We start from the raw sequence: 15,106 nt of genomic DNA on the forward strand, positions 1-15,106 counted from the left end.
CATACAATCCTTTCAATTAGGTATCTTATTTAATGTCTGTTAATTAATTAAAATAATTCTTTAAATGATACGGGAAGATTTCCTCTCGACAATGTTTTGAGAGCGGTACTTTAAATAAAGGGTTTGTCTAGTGTGTGCTCATGAACATATGCTAAGCACCAAATTCTATAAGTTTGGTGGATTTTTATTGGTGTGGTTGGTGAATTTCCAGGGGAGTCCACCATTATAAAGAAATATAAACCAATAAAAATCCACCAAAATTATAGAATTTGATGCTTAGTGTGTGCCCACTAGAAAAATCGTTAAATAAATTACTCAAATATTTATCAAACATATGGCATAACGCATGATAAATTTTAAGTTGGAGATGCATGTATATGCATGCCGAATTTCATATAATTATTTAAAAAGTTAACATCCATGTATTGGAAACTTTTTTTTTTTATGATAAATCCATGTATTGGAAACTTAATATTTCGGGAAAGTTTTGAATTTTTTTCGGGATATTCAGTATTTCTCATGCTGTGACCTTATGTTGTGACCTTTGAGAGGGTCTATACAGGCTTGTTTACTTGAATAAGAATTAGTCTCGCTTACATTATTACGGCCCTTCCCCTAATTTAATTAATTTCTTTGACTACGATCAAATAATCAGGTAAATGTTTATCGTCTGTCGTTCTGGTTCTAATGTTCACTCCAGCTAACTTACATGAAACTATCTCAACCCATTTTAATGTTTTCAGAAGTCACTAAACGAAATGAGAGCTGGAAACAATTGCATTCTTATATCAACACAACTTGATCATACATTAATACCAATCCAAGTACTACATCGCAAAATTCATCTATATGTGTGTAATTTGCAAGGTGTGTACTGTTAAATATGTAAGCGAATATATATCATGACTGATCTAAATCATATTTAGTCATCAGATTCAATATTTCTTTGGAGGCGAAGCAATTAATGAATCATAGCGTGTTGGATCTTTCTTGATAGGTGCAGGTGGTGGCGACGGTGTTGATCTGAGACTTTCAGACCAGTGAGCTCTGTCAATATTTGCCGAACCACCTCCGCTTTCACAGTTCAGAAGGCCTAGCTTTCTATGTCCGATCCGACAATCCGTAATCCACCTCCAGTTTTTCTCGTCACCTGTACAACACACCATGCACATATAAATCAAGATAAACAAAACACTACGAGAAAACAGGACAAAACCGACCATATAAAATGATCGGCTATAAGGTCATACCCGACCACGTTATTGTCTAACATGGCCGGTTATACCAAACATCTCATGTCACATTCTACTACATAAATTATGTTTAAGTAAATATTTGTAGAGCGAAAAACTATACGTTGATGAAGTGAGGAGGCAGAAGTGATCCGAGCCCCATAAAATGATAAGAGCATCAAGACAATTACAACAATGTTTAGCTTGTTAAGAAATGCCATTTTCTCGAGTTCTCTCAATTATGTGTTGCTGAGTTCTTGAGTTCGTTCAATATTAGCTATGCAGGTGTGGATTATAAAGAAAGAGAAAGCCTTGAATCAAGGGAATTGAAGGTACTGTGAATAATACCAAGTAGTTTCTTATTACTTGCTAATACGTGCTCACATGCTTGAGATTATTTAGGCTTTATGATTATCAAGCTTAATTAAGATGACAATATTAATACGATAGTGCTAGCGTTCATTTGTGCCATACAAAATTCACGGAACAGACATTCGACTCGAAAGTGTATATATTAAGTTATTTTCTAGCTACTTGTTAATAATACTAGCCTTAAACCCGTGCAAAGTACGAGCGGCTATATAATTTTAAACTAATTATTAATTATTATATAATAATTATATATATTAATGATAGTAAATTTACTATTTTTATTTTTTAACTAATTATAAATTTATATTTAAAAGTATAATGGTGGAGTTTTTATCTTGTAGTATATCAAATTGTTTAGAGATGTAAGACTATGAGAACTCTAGGTGTAGCAGACTTTTAGTTATAAAGTGAATCACCAAACCAACATGACCAAACCAAAATTTTGTACGACGACAAATTATACCCATGTTGGCTTATTATATTATAGTATAGATTGTTGTCGGCTTAACAAGAAGTGAAACATACAATATTATCGAAGAAAGTTTCTAGTAGAGATTTTCCAATATGATTCTTAGTGTTGCATATTAATTTGTAATATTTATGTGCATAAAAGAATCCGGATTCTTATTTTTGAAATACACATCTAATTAGTTCTCCAATGAAAAAAATATTTTATATATGATTTGAGAATATTTTTCGGAACACTCACTACGACGGAAATCAACATATCCGTCGCAAGTTTTTTATTTACGACGGAAGTCTTGCGCGTCTGAAATAACGAAGGATTTTGGATATCCGTCGTACGTTATTACGATGGATTTACTTCTCCGTCGTAGGTTCGTTATTTTGTTATTTTTTAAACTAGTTGAGAAGCCGCGCGTTGCGGCGGTCTATAAAAATTATATTAATGATTCAATATTAATATTTTTGTCATAAAATAATTTTGTAGCTGTCTATAGAATGTATATTAATGTTTCAAAATTAATATTTGTAGGATAAAATTAATTTATATTATAAAAATCTTGATGTAATACTAATACTAATATATAAAATTGCAAAATTGGACTATAATTCATGGTGAAAAAATGAAAATAAATTTATACATAATTAACAATTTAAAGCACGACGAATCTTAATTTTATTTGTGTGTTTTTTTTTAAAAAATTTTAATGTTCTTACATTGTCACCTTCCTCCAATTTTTTTGATTGATTGTGCACAAAAACATCTAACTTAAATCCGTGAGATAGCAGTCTATAACTACCCTTACTTGTAAGGACCTTTATTTTTTAATATTGTATAAACAACCTTCACTTAAAAGTTGCTTGAACGGAGCAAACAGATTATGCATGAATAATTTTTTCTTGTATAAAAGTAAATCATATAAAAATTAACAATAACAACATGTTCAATGAACAAAACAAATAATATAAAAGAATAATCAACAAACATACATCACTAATAATTAATTTATTGATATCAACCATCAAATCATTCAAGACTATATTCTTTTTCCGTGTTTGGATTTGTCGACTCCCACGTAGGGGTCTATAACTAACTTTGCTTGCAACAATCTTTATTTTTTAACACTGTATAAATAGTCTTCACTTATCGTTGCAGAATAACGACACCACTGAGTTAGAAATCGAGCAAGAGAACTATCACCAGAAAAAGGTAGGGGTTGTGGTATTGAAAAGAGGAGGTTGTGTTTATATGAACCAAAACCCTACAATCTATACGGGTATATATAGGTGTAGCAAAACTTGTGTGTTACTCTTTTCCATAATTAAATAATCTGAACTAAAATCAGATTAAAACTTTCAAGCTACTATATTCCATAAATAATATAAAACAAAATCAGATTCTGAAACTTGCTTCTAATATATTCGAAACTAAAAAAGGTAGTTCTAATTTTTGATATTTTTCACCCAAAAATTCTAGAAAATTAGAAAAATAGAACGGAGCGATGTAAGAGGCGCCACCTACATGCCCCTCGCTTCTCTTTTATATAAGTATATTGATTGAAAAAATAAATCAAAAATTCCGTTATTCCGACGGATGTTCATAATGGACTTCGTCGGTAGTTACTTTACGATGGAAAGTTCTGTCATAAATTGAAAACTTGCGACGGATTTATGTGTAGTAAGTTTAGCTATTATTTCAGTGAAATTGTGGGTCCTATCAGGTATAACTTATGACGCTTGACTATACTTACAACGCATGTGAAAAATTGTGACGTTTTTTGAACTTACTACTTGAGCAAAAACGACGGAAAAACGCGGTTTTGTTGTAGTGACTAGTATTCATCGGAATTTCTATATAATACTCATAGATATCTGTTTGTGGATTAACCCTAGTGAATAATATACCATCTAAGTATATCATACAGGAAGTAATATTAAGAGAGTACATCATATATACGTTGAAGTATATATAATTTAATTTCCAAGAATCGATAACTTAACATGATATTAAGACGTTGTGAAAGTATAATCACAGCAAACGGGACACCGGTCGGTCATGAGATTCATTCAATTCTGTTGGGCGGTGGAGGAGCATGTATCCATTGTTCTGCACGTTTCTCGGTCAGTGGTGGTGGTGCCGGTGATTGCACCTCTGAGCTTTTGGGACCAAGTTGCTAGTGATGCACCACCTTCGAGTCTTTGAAACCGAAAGTTTCTTTAAAGAATAGGAAAGGGGAAGATTTCGTCCCAGCAGTGTACAAGTGTATTGACCTTTCAGGGGTGTATATGTGCATGTAATTTACTTGAGCAATAATCAATTCCACTTGCATTACAAAGTCGTCTCCTGCGTACCTTCCTAATTTAAATAATTTTCTTGACTTTTCGATGGTGGCCAATCTAGTTGATTAGGGCATTTGATAAGAAAACTTAATCCAACAATGTCCTAATGTCCTAGTGATGTTTTATATCACTACGACAACTTATTTAAGCCCTATTTTTAAGGCACTTTCTCTCCTTGCCCTATCACATATTTTATAATAAATTACGACCAACTCTCTATTTCTCGTCCTACTTTATATTATGTTTTAATGATGAAAGTGAACTTTTAATAATAAAATATTAAACATATATTGAAAATAAGGCACATTATTGGAGTTGAAGTTAAGATAATATATCCTAAACTACTATGACATTATTTTTTATATTATATTTAGGGCTCCAACTAGGACACTGTTGGACTTGCTCTTAGAAACCTATTATTAGGTGTCAATGGGGTTCGGTTTTCTATAACAATATATAAATTGCTTCGGACGGTCTTAAGATTCCAAGAAACCGTATACTGTTAAATCTTTTTACGACGGATAATTTACGATGCTGATATATCTTTTTACGACAGATAATTCACAGATGAAAGTGATGCGCCTGCTAAATTTATGACGAAACAACTTTACTGTTGTAAATTGGCTATTTACGTAAGTCTTCGATTCCGTCGTAAATTATCAGTTATTCGTTAGGCGGATCTATACTAATAAATGTAGAAGCTCTCTGTAGTTCATACATGATACAAAGAGCCAAGTCGATTGCATTCTTAAAATAAAAACACTTGATAAAATTTACAACACTCAAGAACATCCAATTGCATTGTCCTATAATCAATAAAGATGAAAACACGATCAATCGATATGGAACATTTTTTGGCCATTAAATTCATCATTATTTGTTTGGAGGGGGTGGTGCGATATCTTCCGAAGGCGATCCACCTCTCATGACCGGTGCTGGTGGTGGCGATAACGCTGTTTTAAGGCTTTCAGACCAAGGAGTTTTCCTCATGTTTGTGGATTCACCTGCATTTCCACAGTTCAGATGCCCCAGCTTTCTGTACCCATTTCCGCAACTCAAAAACCACCTATTTTGCTTATCACCTGTGGAAATTATCATTACAACAAATAAGTCTTTTTACGATGGATAACTTACTGTTACCAACAAATACAGTAACTCATATATAGATCAATAAGTACTGTTACCAAAAAATAAACACAGTCGATATATTCCACCCTTAAGTTGGGTTTTAGGATGATGAGATGTACACAGACGTTATCCGGATCTTAAACGGATCAAGTCTTGTGACAAAATTTATGCTAAGAAGATGAATTTTTTTTACCTTGATGAAGTGAGGATGCAGTAATGCACCGAGCACTTTGATTTGATAGGAGGATAAATGCAAGTGCTAAAAGGTAGAGCTTCGTGAGATGGGCCATTTTCTTGATTCTTGGCTGTTGTTTTGCTGCTGGATTTGCCGGACAATGTAGATCCCAGTTTTCGAAGATAGATCAAGTAGTCTATATATAATACATGGCAAATATATAAAGAAGTGGACGTTTGACAATTTAGATTCCTGTTATAAATTTTGGCATCTTTTGTGTTGAAGAGGAACAGAGATATAATTATTAAGTAATAATACACCAGGCTATTACCTGTATTCTAAATCTATGGATCCCATAAGTAACATGCATGTATTGTACATGTTCACCGGGCCCTCTGATATCATGTTAAGTAACCCGCTCATCTAAAATATTAAGATGTTTTGAGAAAGGGCCCCAATAGCGGAATTCACCATTGTGCTGGGTCTTGAGTCTTTACTGTTAATGTATAGCCTACTTGTTCCAAATGTAATACTATATTTATACAGACATACAAAGAACAGAAGCAATATAATTTAGCCCTTCCATAGTTTTGACTTTGAATTATAAATAAAGGGCGAGGTTTGGTAAACCAAACCTTTATTATTCTGAAAACGCGTAAGCCTGAACAAATACATATACATATAATTGTATAAAAAAATTCGACGTCTTAAAATTTTGAGAAGTTGAGATTTAAAAAGGGCTTAAAGGCTTAAATCCGGCCTTCAATTATAAAGTTCGATGCTGTAAACTTGCTTATTGTTATGATTTGTTATGCTAAGTCTGTTGTTTCACTCTTCGCAGAAATGTTCATCCCTTCTGAATTTTCTAGATAATTTCCATAATACTAAAGATATTTAGCCCTCATTGTTATTATTAAGTCAATAAACGATATAGAAGTTGAAACTAGCATTATTATATCAACGTAACTTTCATAAAATGTCAAGGCATTACACGATTTAGAAATTGGCATTCTTATACCAACACAACTTCAATTAAATATTAATACAAAATGCGCATTGTGAAGATCCAAGTGCGCGCGCCTGATCTAGTACAAGTCTAGTCAGTGAATTCACTATTTGCTTGGCGGAGAAGCAATTTTAGAACGTGTTGCAACTCTCTTGGCAGGTGCTGGCGGTGGCGACATTGATGATTTCAGACTTGCAGACCAATGAGCTCCACAGTCCACAAGTCCCAACTTCCTATGTCCACTCAGGCAATCCGAAAACCACCTTGAGTTTTGCTTCTCACCTGTGGAACAAACCAGAATTTAAAAATTAATCACGTTAGCAAATATACTCGGTATATCCCACTCTGCTAAGTACTGTAAAACATATTGGCACTAGCTAGCTACCATATAAACTGAGTGAAGAAAAAGTACTGTACGTCGATGAATGGAGGATGCAGAAGTGTTCTGAGCGCCATAAATTACGAAGAGGATGTATACAAGTACGACGAAGTTAAGCTTGGTAAGGAACGCCATTTTCATGAGTAGTTTTGCAGATGAAGATCATAGTCTAATGCACAACAGATTTATAAAGAAGTGTAAATTTGACTATTTTGTTTTGTGTGTTGAATTATGAGCAATTCGTGACATTCTTTAACATGGAACAAGGACTTAGGTTGTTAATAAAATACCAACAACGCTGTCGATCAATGAAAATACATAGATTGTGCGTATTTAAGTCTGCAATTGTAAATAAACAAAGACAGCGTAACCCTTGAGTTAAGGGAAGCTAGCTAGTGTCAATAATCCTAGTACTTGTCTACTGGCCAGTTCAAGTTGATCACATGCGCCTGAGATTTTTGAGGCCTTATCATTGACAGCTTGTTTTCAGTAGGTAAACCTGTAAAGTCACACCCCAGTATTTGTTCTTATAAATCTCGAGCGAGATAAGGATGAAATTTCGATTAATTAACTTGCTGTTTAAGTTATATATGTATATATATTCCATTACTCCTACCTAATTATAACAAGTTAAGAGCATCTCCGACCATTGAAAACTCTTAGCTAAAATATGGGTTAGCATACTAAAAATAATAAGTTTTAGCCAGTTGTATATAATTTTAGCCAACCTCCTATGGATGGCTAAATTAATTTGTCACTACAAGAAAGGCGGCTATTTTCGACCGCCAAATTCTGATCGAAAATAGGTATTTTCGACCGTATTTGGTCGAAATTACCTATTTTCGACCGCCTTCCTGCGGTCGAAAATAAGCTGGTCGAAATTACATTTCCGGTCGAAAATAATTATTTTCGACCGTTTTCGACCGCCCAAAATTTCGTGCTCTTCCTTGAAATTTTTTGAAGTTTTTCGTTTCCCGCTCAAAATTTTAAAAATTTGGTCGAAAATATAAATTCGACCGCAATTTCAAATTCCCGCCATTTGTGCTATTTTCGACCAAATCTGTCGGTCGAAAATAATTCTCACTATATCTTTCTCCATTTTGACCAAATCTGAGTATTTCAAAGTAGATGAGCACAAATCTTGGAAGAAGTTGCACAACTCGATAATAGGATCCGCCACATGTCTTGGGAGTAAGTCACGACAAACGATTGGCAACAACTTTTGCATGAAAACATGACAGTCATGTGATTTCATCCCACGAATACAATTCTTTTCCCAATTCAAACATCTCGATAGATTTGATACATACCCATCTGGAAGTTTCAATGTGTCAATCCATTTGAACAACTTATTTAGTTGTTCCTTCGAAAGCACATAAGGTGCATGTGGTTTGGCTCCATCTTCTTGAATCCACAGCTCACGATGCACACGTAATTCTTGACAATCATATCTTGATTTTAAGTTATCTTTTGACTTTTGCTTATCATCAAGAATCGTGTAAAATATGTTGTCAAAAACATTTTTCTCCGTGTGCATGATATCAATGTTATGACGAAGACTAAGGGTCTCCCAATATGGAAGCTCAAAAAATGGAGAATAGTGAGTCCAATTGTGTGTCACGCCATAATCCCTTGCTTTTTTCTTGGATGACTTTCCTGGAGGGGGGAATTGTATTTGCTCACACATGGTCTTTGCAATTATTCCTGAATGACGACATGTGCATGATCGTGTCTCAACACTTCCAAACCTCGTACTTCTTCTTAATGGATCATCCGGTTCTAAAAAATATCTAGAAGTGTCATAAAAGGTAACTTTGCCACCATACTTCAGTTGTTTGGCCTTTACCTCACCCATGCAAACTGGACATGACAACTTCCCTTTAGTTGACCACCCGCTAAGCATGGCAAGTGCAGGAAAGTCGCTAATTGTCCACATCAATGCTGCCCTCATCAAAAAGTTGGAACATGAGAACCTATCATAGGTTTCCACCCCATTCTGCCATAAGTCTTTCAATTCATCAATCAATGGTCTAAGATAAACATGCAAGTCTTTTGTCGGATCCTTAGGCCCGGGAATAAGAAGAGGCATAAACATGTACGGAGCCTTCGTGCACATAGATGGGGGAAGGTTGTAAATAACAACCACCACAGGCCATACTGTATAATCTCTCGCATGTGCATCATGAAAGGGATCAAATCCATCAGTAGAAAGTCCGAGTCTCACATTTCGAATCTCTTTTGAAAATTTTGGAAACCTGCGGTCAAATTGTTTCCACTCATCTCCATCTGCCGGGTGACTTAATTCACCTTCAACCACATTTCTGTCATGATGCCATCTCATACATTTTGCAGTCTTCCCAGCCATGAACAAACGTTGCAATCTTGGGGTGAGAGGAAAATAACGCAAGATCTTCCGTGGGATCTGTTTTTTGTTAAGATCTTTTGGTTCTTTGTATCGACTTTCTTTGCATATATCACAACGCGTCTTCTCGCTATTTTCCTTGTAAAATAACATACAGTCATTCTCACAAGCATCAATCTTTTCATATCCCAAATTCAATCCTTTAAGCATATTTTTCACAGCATAATAGGTTTGGGGCAGTTTATGATTGTCAGGCAAGACTGATCCAATGAGCTTAAGCAAATCATCAAAGCCATTATTACTACAATTATGCTTGTTCTTGAAATGAAGTAACTCATTCACGAACTCAAAGGTTGTATAGTTGACATTACTTGGATAAATTGGTTCCGAAGCACTGTGCAACATCTTATAAAATTCTTTTGCCGCTGGATTCGGTTCATCATCCACATTCTCAAAATACCTATTTGCCTCCCCAATATCTCTTAACATATCATCGGCGTCATGATACATATCATCATCCCCATCCCCAACATTTCTAGTACTAGTCTCGATTTTTTCTTCCGGCATTTTCTCCCCGTGTGCAGTCCATATAGTATACCATTGCATCATACCATACCGATACAAATCAAGTTTAACGGCAACAGGAGTCTTATAATGCTTATTCTTACAATTTCCACACGGACACCTAATAACCCCAACACTAGGATTCTCACAAGCAAATTTAATGAAATCCTCAACACCATTCTTATATTCGTCCGTTAAATATCTTGACTCATTATATCGACTACGAGTAATCCAACTACGATCGGATGCCATCTACAATAAATAAATAGATTGAATTTATTTTAATACATTTCAACACAAATACACTAATTAAAATGTGCAAATAAATCACAACAATGGAAACAAGAAAAAGTCATAAATGTGTGAAAAGAAAATCCTACAATTACAAAAATCAACAAAGACAAGTATATATAGATTATAAATGACTAAAAAAATTACTTACTTGATGGTTTATGAGGGTTTCATATGCAATTCATAACCTTGGGAGAGAAAAAGGGAGAGAGGATGGGGGAAAGATAAGTTGGGGACGGCTGCTGGAAAGGAAAGGTGAGCTGTGCTGATTTTTTAGGCGGCTAAATTCGACCAGAAACGGTCGAAATTATATTTTCGACCATATTTGGTCGAAAATATAATTTCGACCAAATATGGTCGAAAATATAATTTTGACAAATCAGCGCCCTTGACTTTTTTTGAAATCCGAAAGCGCGGCAAATTTACCGCCCAAAATTATATTCGACCGGAGATTATTTTCGACCAAATCCGAGAGCGGGAAAATTGCTGGTGCTTGGTCGAATATAACCGGTCGAAAATAAACCTATTTTCGACCAACTGTTTTCGACCGGAATATTTTCGACCAAATATGGTCGAACCTCTGCACCCACTTTATATATTAAATATTGATTGGTCCCGTCACTTTGCCTACTTATTTTATTGAATGACACGATAATATTGTACAATATTCAACGGAACATGCATTTTAAAAGCTTCCTCTTGTCTTACAAAAAGTAAATGAAATTCATAGATTAACAGTACTTAATAATACAGAACCTAAGCACATTGCAAGAAGAGATAACATTGCGTACATCATATACATGTATACATAAATTTCTTATTGTTCGGTGATGAGATTCATTCATTTTTTAGGGGCGGTGGCGGAGCATGCGTCCATTCTGGTGCACGTTTCTCGATCGGTGGTCGCGGCGACGGCAGTTCACCTTTGAGCCTCTGAGACCAATTTTGTTGAATCACCTGCATTTTCACAGATCATAAGCCCTAGCTTTCTGTATCCGCTCGCGCAACCTGGAACCAAACCTGAGTTTCGGGTCTCACCTGTTGATCATGTCATGCATATATCAATTATAAATAGAAAACTCGCGAACAAAATTATAACAAAATAAATACTCCCACCGTCCCCGTCTACATGTCCTTTACGTAATTTACGTAATTATATAGAAGAAAATTTTGTACTCTGACTGTGAAATGAGGAGGCTGAAGTGGAATGAGAATTGTAAAACCATAAGAGGATTAAGACAAATATTGCAAGATTAATCTTGGTAAAAAGAGCCATTTTGTAACTTCTTTCAGTGTATTGCTCAGCTACCTTTTTACAAGTCTAAATACATTATGAATTCACACATATAAAGAAGTCGAAGTTTGACATTTTCGTTTATCCGAGTTAAAAAAATATTATCATTTGTAGTTTGACCCAATATATGCAGGTTGATAATTTTACTCCAACTATATAGAGTATTTATTTGAACGTTGATAGTAACTTTTAACATATAATATAGTAAAAATATAGTAAATTGTTTGCCTGTGACTTTGACTTTAACTTTAAATCAGTTTCCAAATTTTTTTAGTTTTAAATCGATTTCTGACTTACTACACAAGGAGACATGTTTTAACTTATTATCCCATGCTTTTAAGCTCTCTGGTCTCTGAAAAACAGGCTCCAGGTCTGTAAACTCTTTGCAGAAATTAATGTTCATCTGATTTGATTTTCAAGATAATTTACATAATAGTACTATACATTTGGCCCCATTTTTGTTATCGATTTGTTTGGTGTGTGGTCCTTGGCACATGCTTATGAGCCAATCAAAATGAGTTAATGTACAAAATTTAATGTTTAGCATGACTGCATGAGATTTTGTAACACTTACCGATGAGGCGCCGCCGTTTTGTTATTTAATCATCAGACGATATAGAGGTAATCATTGTAATTGACATGCTTCTATCAACAAAACTCAGAATGGTAATTCGTTTATAGAAATTGACATTCTTATATCATCAAAACAATTCTTTGATTAAGTATCAAGACAAAACCCAAGTATGCACATCGTGAAAATCTAGGTATGCACCATCTAGGAGCCACGGACATATAAATCTAGCTAGTCATTGGATCATTATTTGCTCAGCGGAGAAGCAATTCCTGAACGTGTTGCAACTCTCTTGACAGCTGCTGGTGGCGGCGATAGCGATGATTTCAGACTTTCTAACTTTGCGATCAAAACATACCATTTATAATTTCTTATATATTTTGGATCACCAAAGTCCATTATACTATTGTAACGGGCTGATACCTAACATGAAACAATTCGGGTCAAATTTCGAGTCCTTTTCGAAAATCGGGTCAAGCCCCGAATTCCAAAAATAAACCCAAATAAATTGGCCCAACCCAAAAACTTGGGTAATCCACAAGCCCACCACAGGCTCCAAAAGATCATGATTTGTTGGTGCAATTAGTAGTAATACTTATGCTTACAAACTGAACTAAAGTCTCCACACTCCTTCTGGGTGGGACTGGGGTTGTTACATAACAGCCCTATCATCACAACTCAGGATGGTAATTTATTTATAAAAATTGGCATTCTTATATCAAAACAATTCTTTGATTAAATATCAATACAAAATCCAAGTATGAACGATCTAAAAGACAAGGACATATAAATCTAGTCACTGGATCATTATTTGTTAGGCGGAGAAGCAATTCCAGAACGTGTTGCGACTCTCTTGACAGGTGCTGGTGGTGGTGATTGTGATGTTTTCAGACTTTCCGACCAATAATTAGCTCTGTTCATGTTCGCCGAACCACCTCCACAGTCCAGAAGACCCAACTTCCTATGTACACTCAGGCAATCCGAAAACCACCTTGAGTTTTGCTTCTCATGACCTGTGAACACAACATAATAATATAAATTAATCACGTTTACCAAACATACTCGGTATATCTCACTCAAGCTGAGTACCGTGAAGTATCCATAAAATTAAGTATGCAGACAACTACCAATATAAACTATGAGCTAGGAAGCATGAGTGCGGGTGCGGGAGTGCAGGTGCGCGGTACGTGGATACGGGAATTCGTCAAATTCCAAAATATGGGGATACGGCAAATATTAAAATATTAAAAATATTATATATATATATATATATATATTATAAATAAATATAATTTATAAAATTTTCATAACAATTAAACCATTTATTTTTATATATTAAAATTGTGAATTCAGAAGTATAATTAGTTCCTAAAATTAATCATTAAAGGAAAATGAAAAATTAAGAAATGAATGTGGACATATCTCAGTCCAGGTTCATTTAAAGTTACCAAAGTGTATTCATACATATAAACACAGATCTGTTTCAGACAGACTAACTCCCCCCTTTTCTTCTGCCCCGTGGTCGTTCGTCGCCAAACTTCATCTCTGTGAGTCTGCAGTCATATACAACTACCATTCACGACTTGGGCATTCTTTCCGACAACCTCCAGAAGATTTCCGGCGATGACAACGATCAGATTGCACATAGTCGAGTACAGAGCAACACAGGTCTGACTGATTGATTTTAGGTTTTTTTTTTGAAAAAAAGTTGTTTTAAATTACGAATTGTGCCACTCCCGCACCCCCATCCCCGCACCCCCACGTATCCCCATCGCTGCCTCCACCGATACGCCACGTGGCGTATCCCGTACGCACTCCGCCGCACCCCCGCGCACCCCCGCACTACGAAGTATCCGATACGCAGTTCTTCGTTAAACTGAAGTATCCCTGCTTTCTAGACTATGAGTAAAGAGAAAGTACAGTACGTTGATGAAGCGAGGTTGCAGAAGTGCTCAGAGCGCCATAAATTGACAAGAGGATGAATACAAGTACAAAAATGTTAGGTTTCGCAACGAATGCCATTTTGATGAGTAGATTTGCAGCTTAAGATCACCAGCAGAACGTAGTTGCCCAGTTCTTAGTTATAAAGAAGTGCACTTTGACTAGTATTTTGTTTTGTGTTGAATTATGAGCAATTTGTAACATTCATTAACATGGAACAGAAACTTAGGTTGCTAATAAAAACGCTATCAATCAATGAAAATATATAGATTGTGCGTATTTAATTCTGCAACTATGCAAGTGTAAATTATAAAGAAAGAGCAACCCTAGAGTCAAGAAACCGTGATCAATCATCCTATAGTACCTAGCTAGCTAATAAAAGTAGTTCACATGCTTGAGATTATTTAGGCTTTAATCATCATCAACTTTTGATAACAAGTCAATTCAGTACCTAACCACTTTTTTTCATTAAGAAGACAATCATATGGCAATGCAAGCGTTCATATATATGTGCCATATGATATTCGACTGAGAAAGTATCTAAAATTTCCCACTTGGTAGTCGTTGACTCCCAAAATTAAAATATACAGAAAATAGTAAAGATAAAATAAATAGTTGGAAAATGTATCCGCTCCTGCCTCCTGGCTTTGACTTTAACTATATATTGAATTGTTTTGATCACTTTTAAGTCCGTTCCTGACTTATACAAAGGGACATGTTTTAACCTATTATCCAAAATGCTTTTAAGCTCTCTGGTCTCTGAAAAACAGGCTCCAGGTCATGTACAACTCTTTGCAGAAACTAATGTCCATCTGTTTTGAATTTTCAAGATAATTTACATAATACTATACATTTGGCCCCATTTTTTTTTATCGGATTTGTCTAGTGTGTGCCCATGAGCACATGATAACAACTCAATTATATGCATTTAACTCATTTTGATTGGTGTAGTTGTTGTATATGCGGGGGTCAATCATTATTAGGAAGTA

At 35.1% G+C, this 15,106-nt stretch overlaps 1 protein-coding gene and 2 long non-coding RNA genes across 4 annotated transcripts; all 3 read right to left on the bottom strand.

The window, feature by feature from the left end:
* Positions 1–5,125: 5,125 nt before the first annotated feature.
* On the bottom strand, positions 5,126–5,902 carry LOC108202184 (uncharacterized). Its single transcript, XR_010287708.1, has 2 exons — positions 5,728–5,902; positions 5,126–5,488 (listed from the first exon to the last, which is right to left on the bottom strand). It is a non-coding gene; the product is annotated as an uncharacterized LOC108202184 (long non-coding RNA).
* A 738-nt stretch (positions 5,903–6,640) lies between these two features.
* Positions 6,641–10,545, bottom strand: LOC108202240 (uncharacterized). 2 transcript variants are annotated; one of them, XM_064084213.1, is made up of 3 exons: positions 10,463–10,545; positions 7,133–10,272; positions 6,641–6,997 (listed from the first exon to the last, which is right to left on the bottom strand). In XM_064084213.1, the coding sequence occupies exon 2, from the start codon at positions 10,270–10,272 to the stop codon at positions 8,119–8,121; it is 2,154 nt and encodes a 717-aa protein (XP_063940283.1). In that variant the 5' UTR covers positions 10,463–10,545; the 3' UTR covers positions 6,641–6,997; positions 7,133–8,118. The 2 variants fall into 2 exon arrangements, with proteins under 2 accessions (XP_063940283.1, XP_063940284.1); XM_064084214.1 differs by lacking the exon at positions 10,463–10,545 and having other exon boundaries at positions 7,133–10,287.
* Positions 10,546–10,978: 433 nt separating this feature from the next.
* On the bottom strand, positions 10,979–11,626 carry LOC108202299 (uncharacterized). The gene is made up of 2 exons (XR_001803059.2): positions 11,488–11,626; positions 10,979–11,349 (listed from the first exon to the last, which is right to left on the bottom strand). It is a non-coding gene; the product is annotated as an uncharacterized LOC108202299 (long non-coding RNA).
* Positions 11,627–15,106: the final 3,480 nt, after the last annotated feature.

The sequence above is a fragment of the Daucus carota genome, chromosome 9, assembly GCF_001625215.2.
Source record: "Daucus carota subsp. sativus chromosome 9, DH1 v3.0, whole genome shotgun sequence".
In the NCBI taxonomy this organism is placed as follows: Eukaryota; Viridiplantae; Streptophyta; class Magnoliopsida; order Apiales; family Apiaceae; genus Daucus; species Daucus carota.

Bases quoted from the DNA above. Each gene is read 5' to 3' on its own strand.
- LOC108202240 (XM_064084213.1), bottom strand. From the start codon at position 10,272: ATGGCATCCGATCGTAGTTGGATTACTCGTAGTCGATATAATGAGTCA.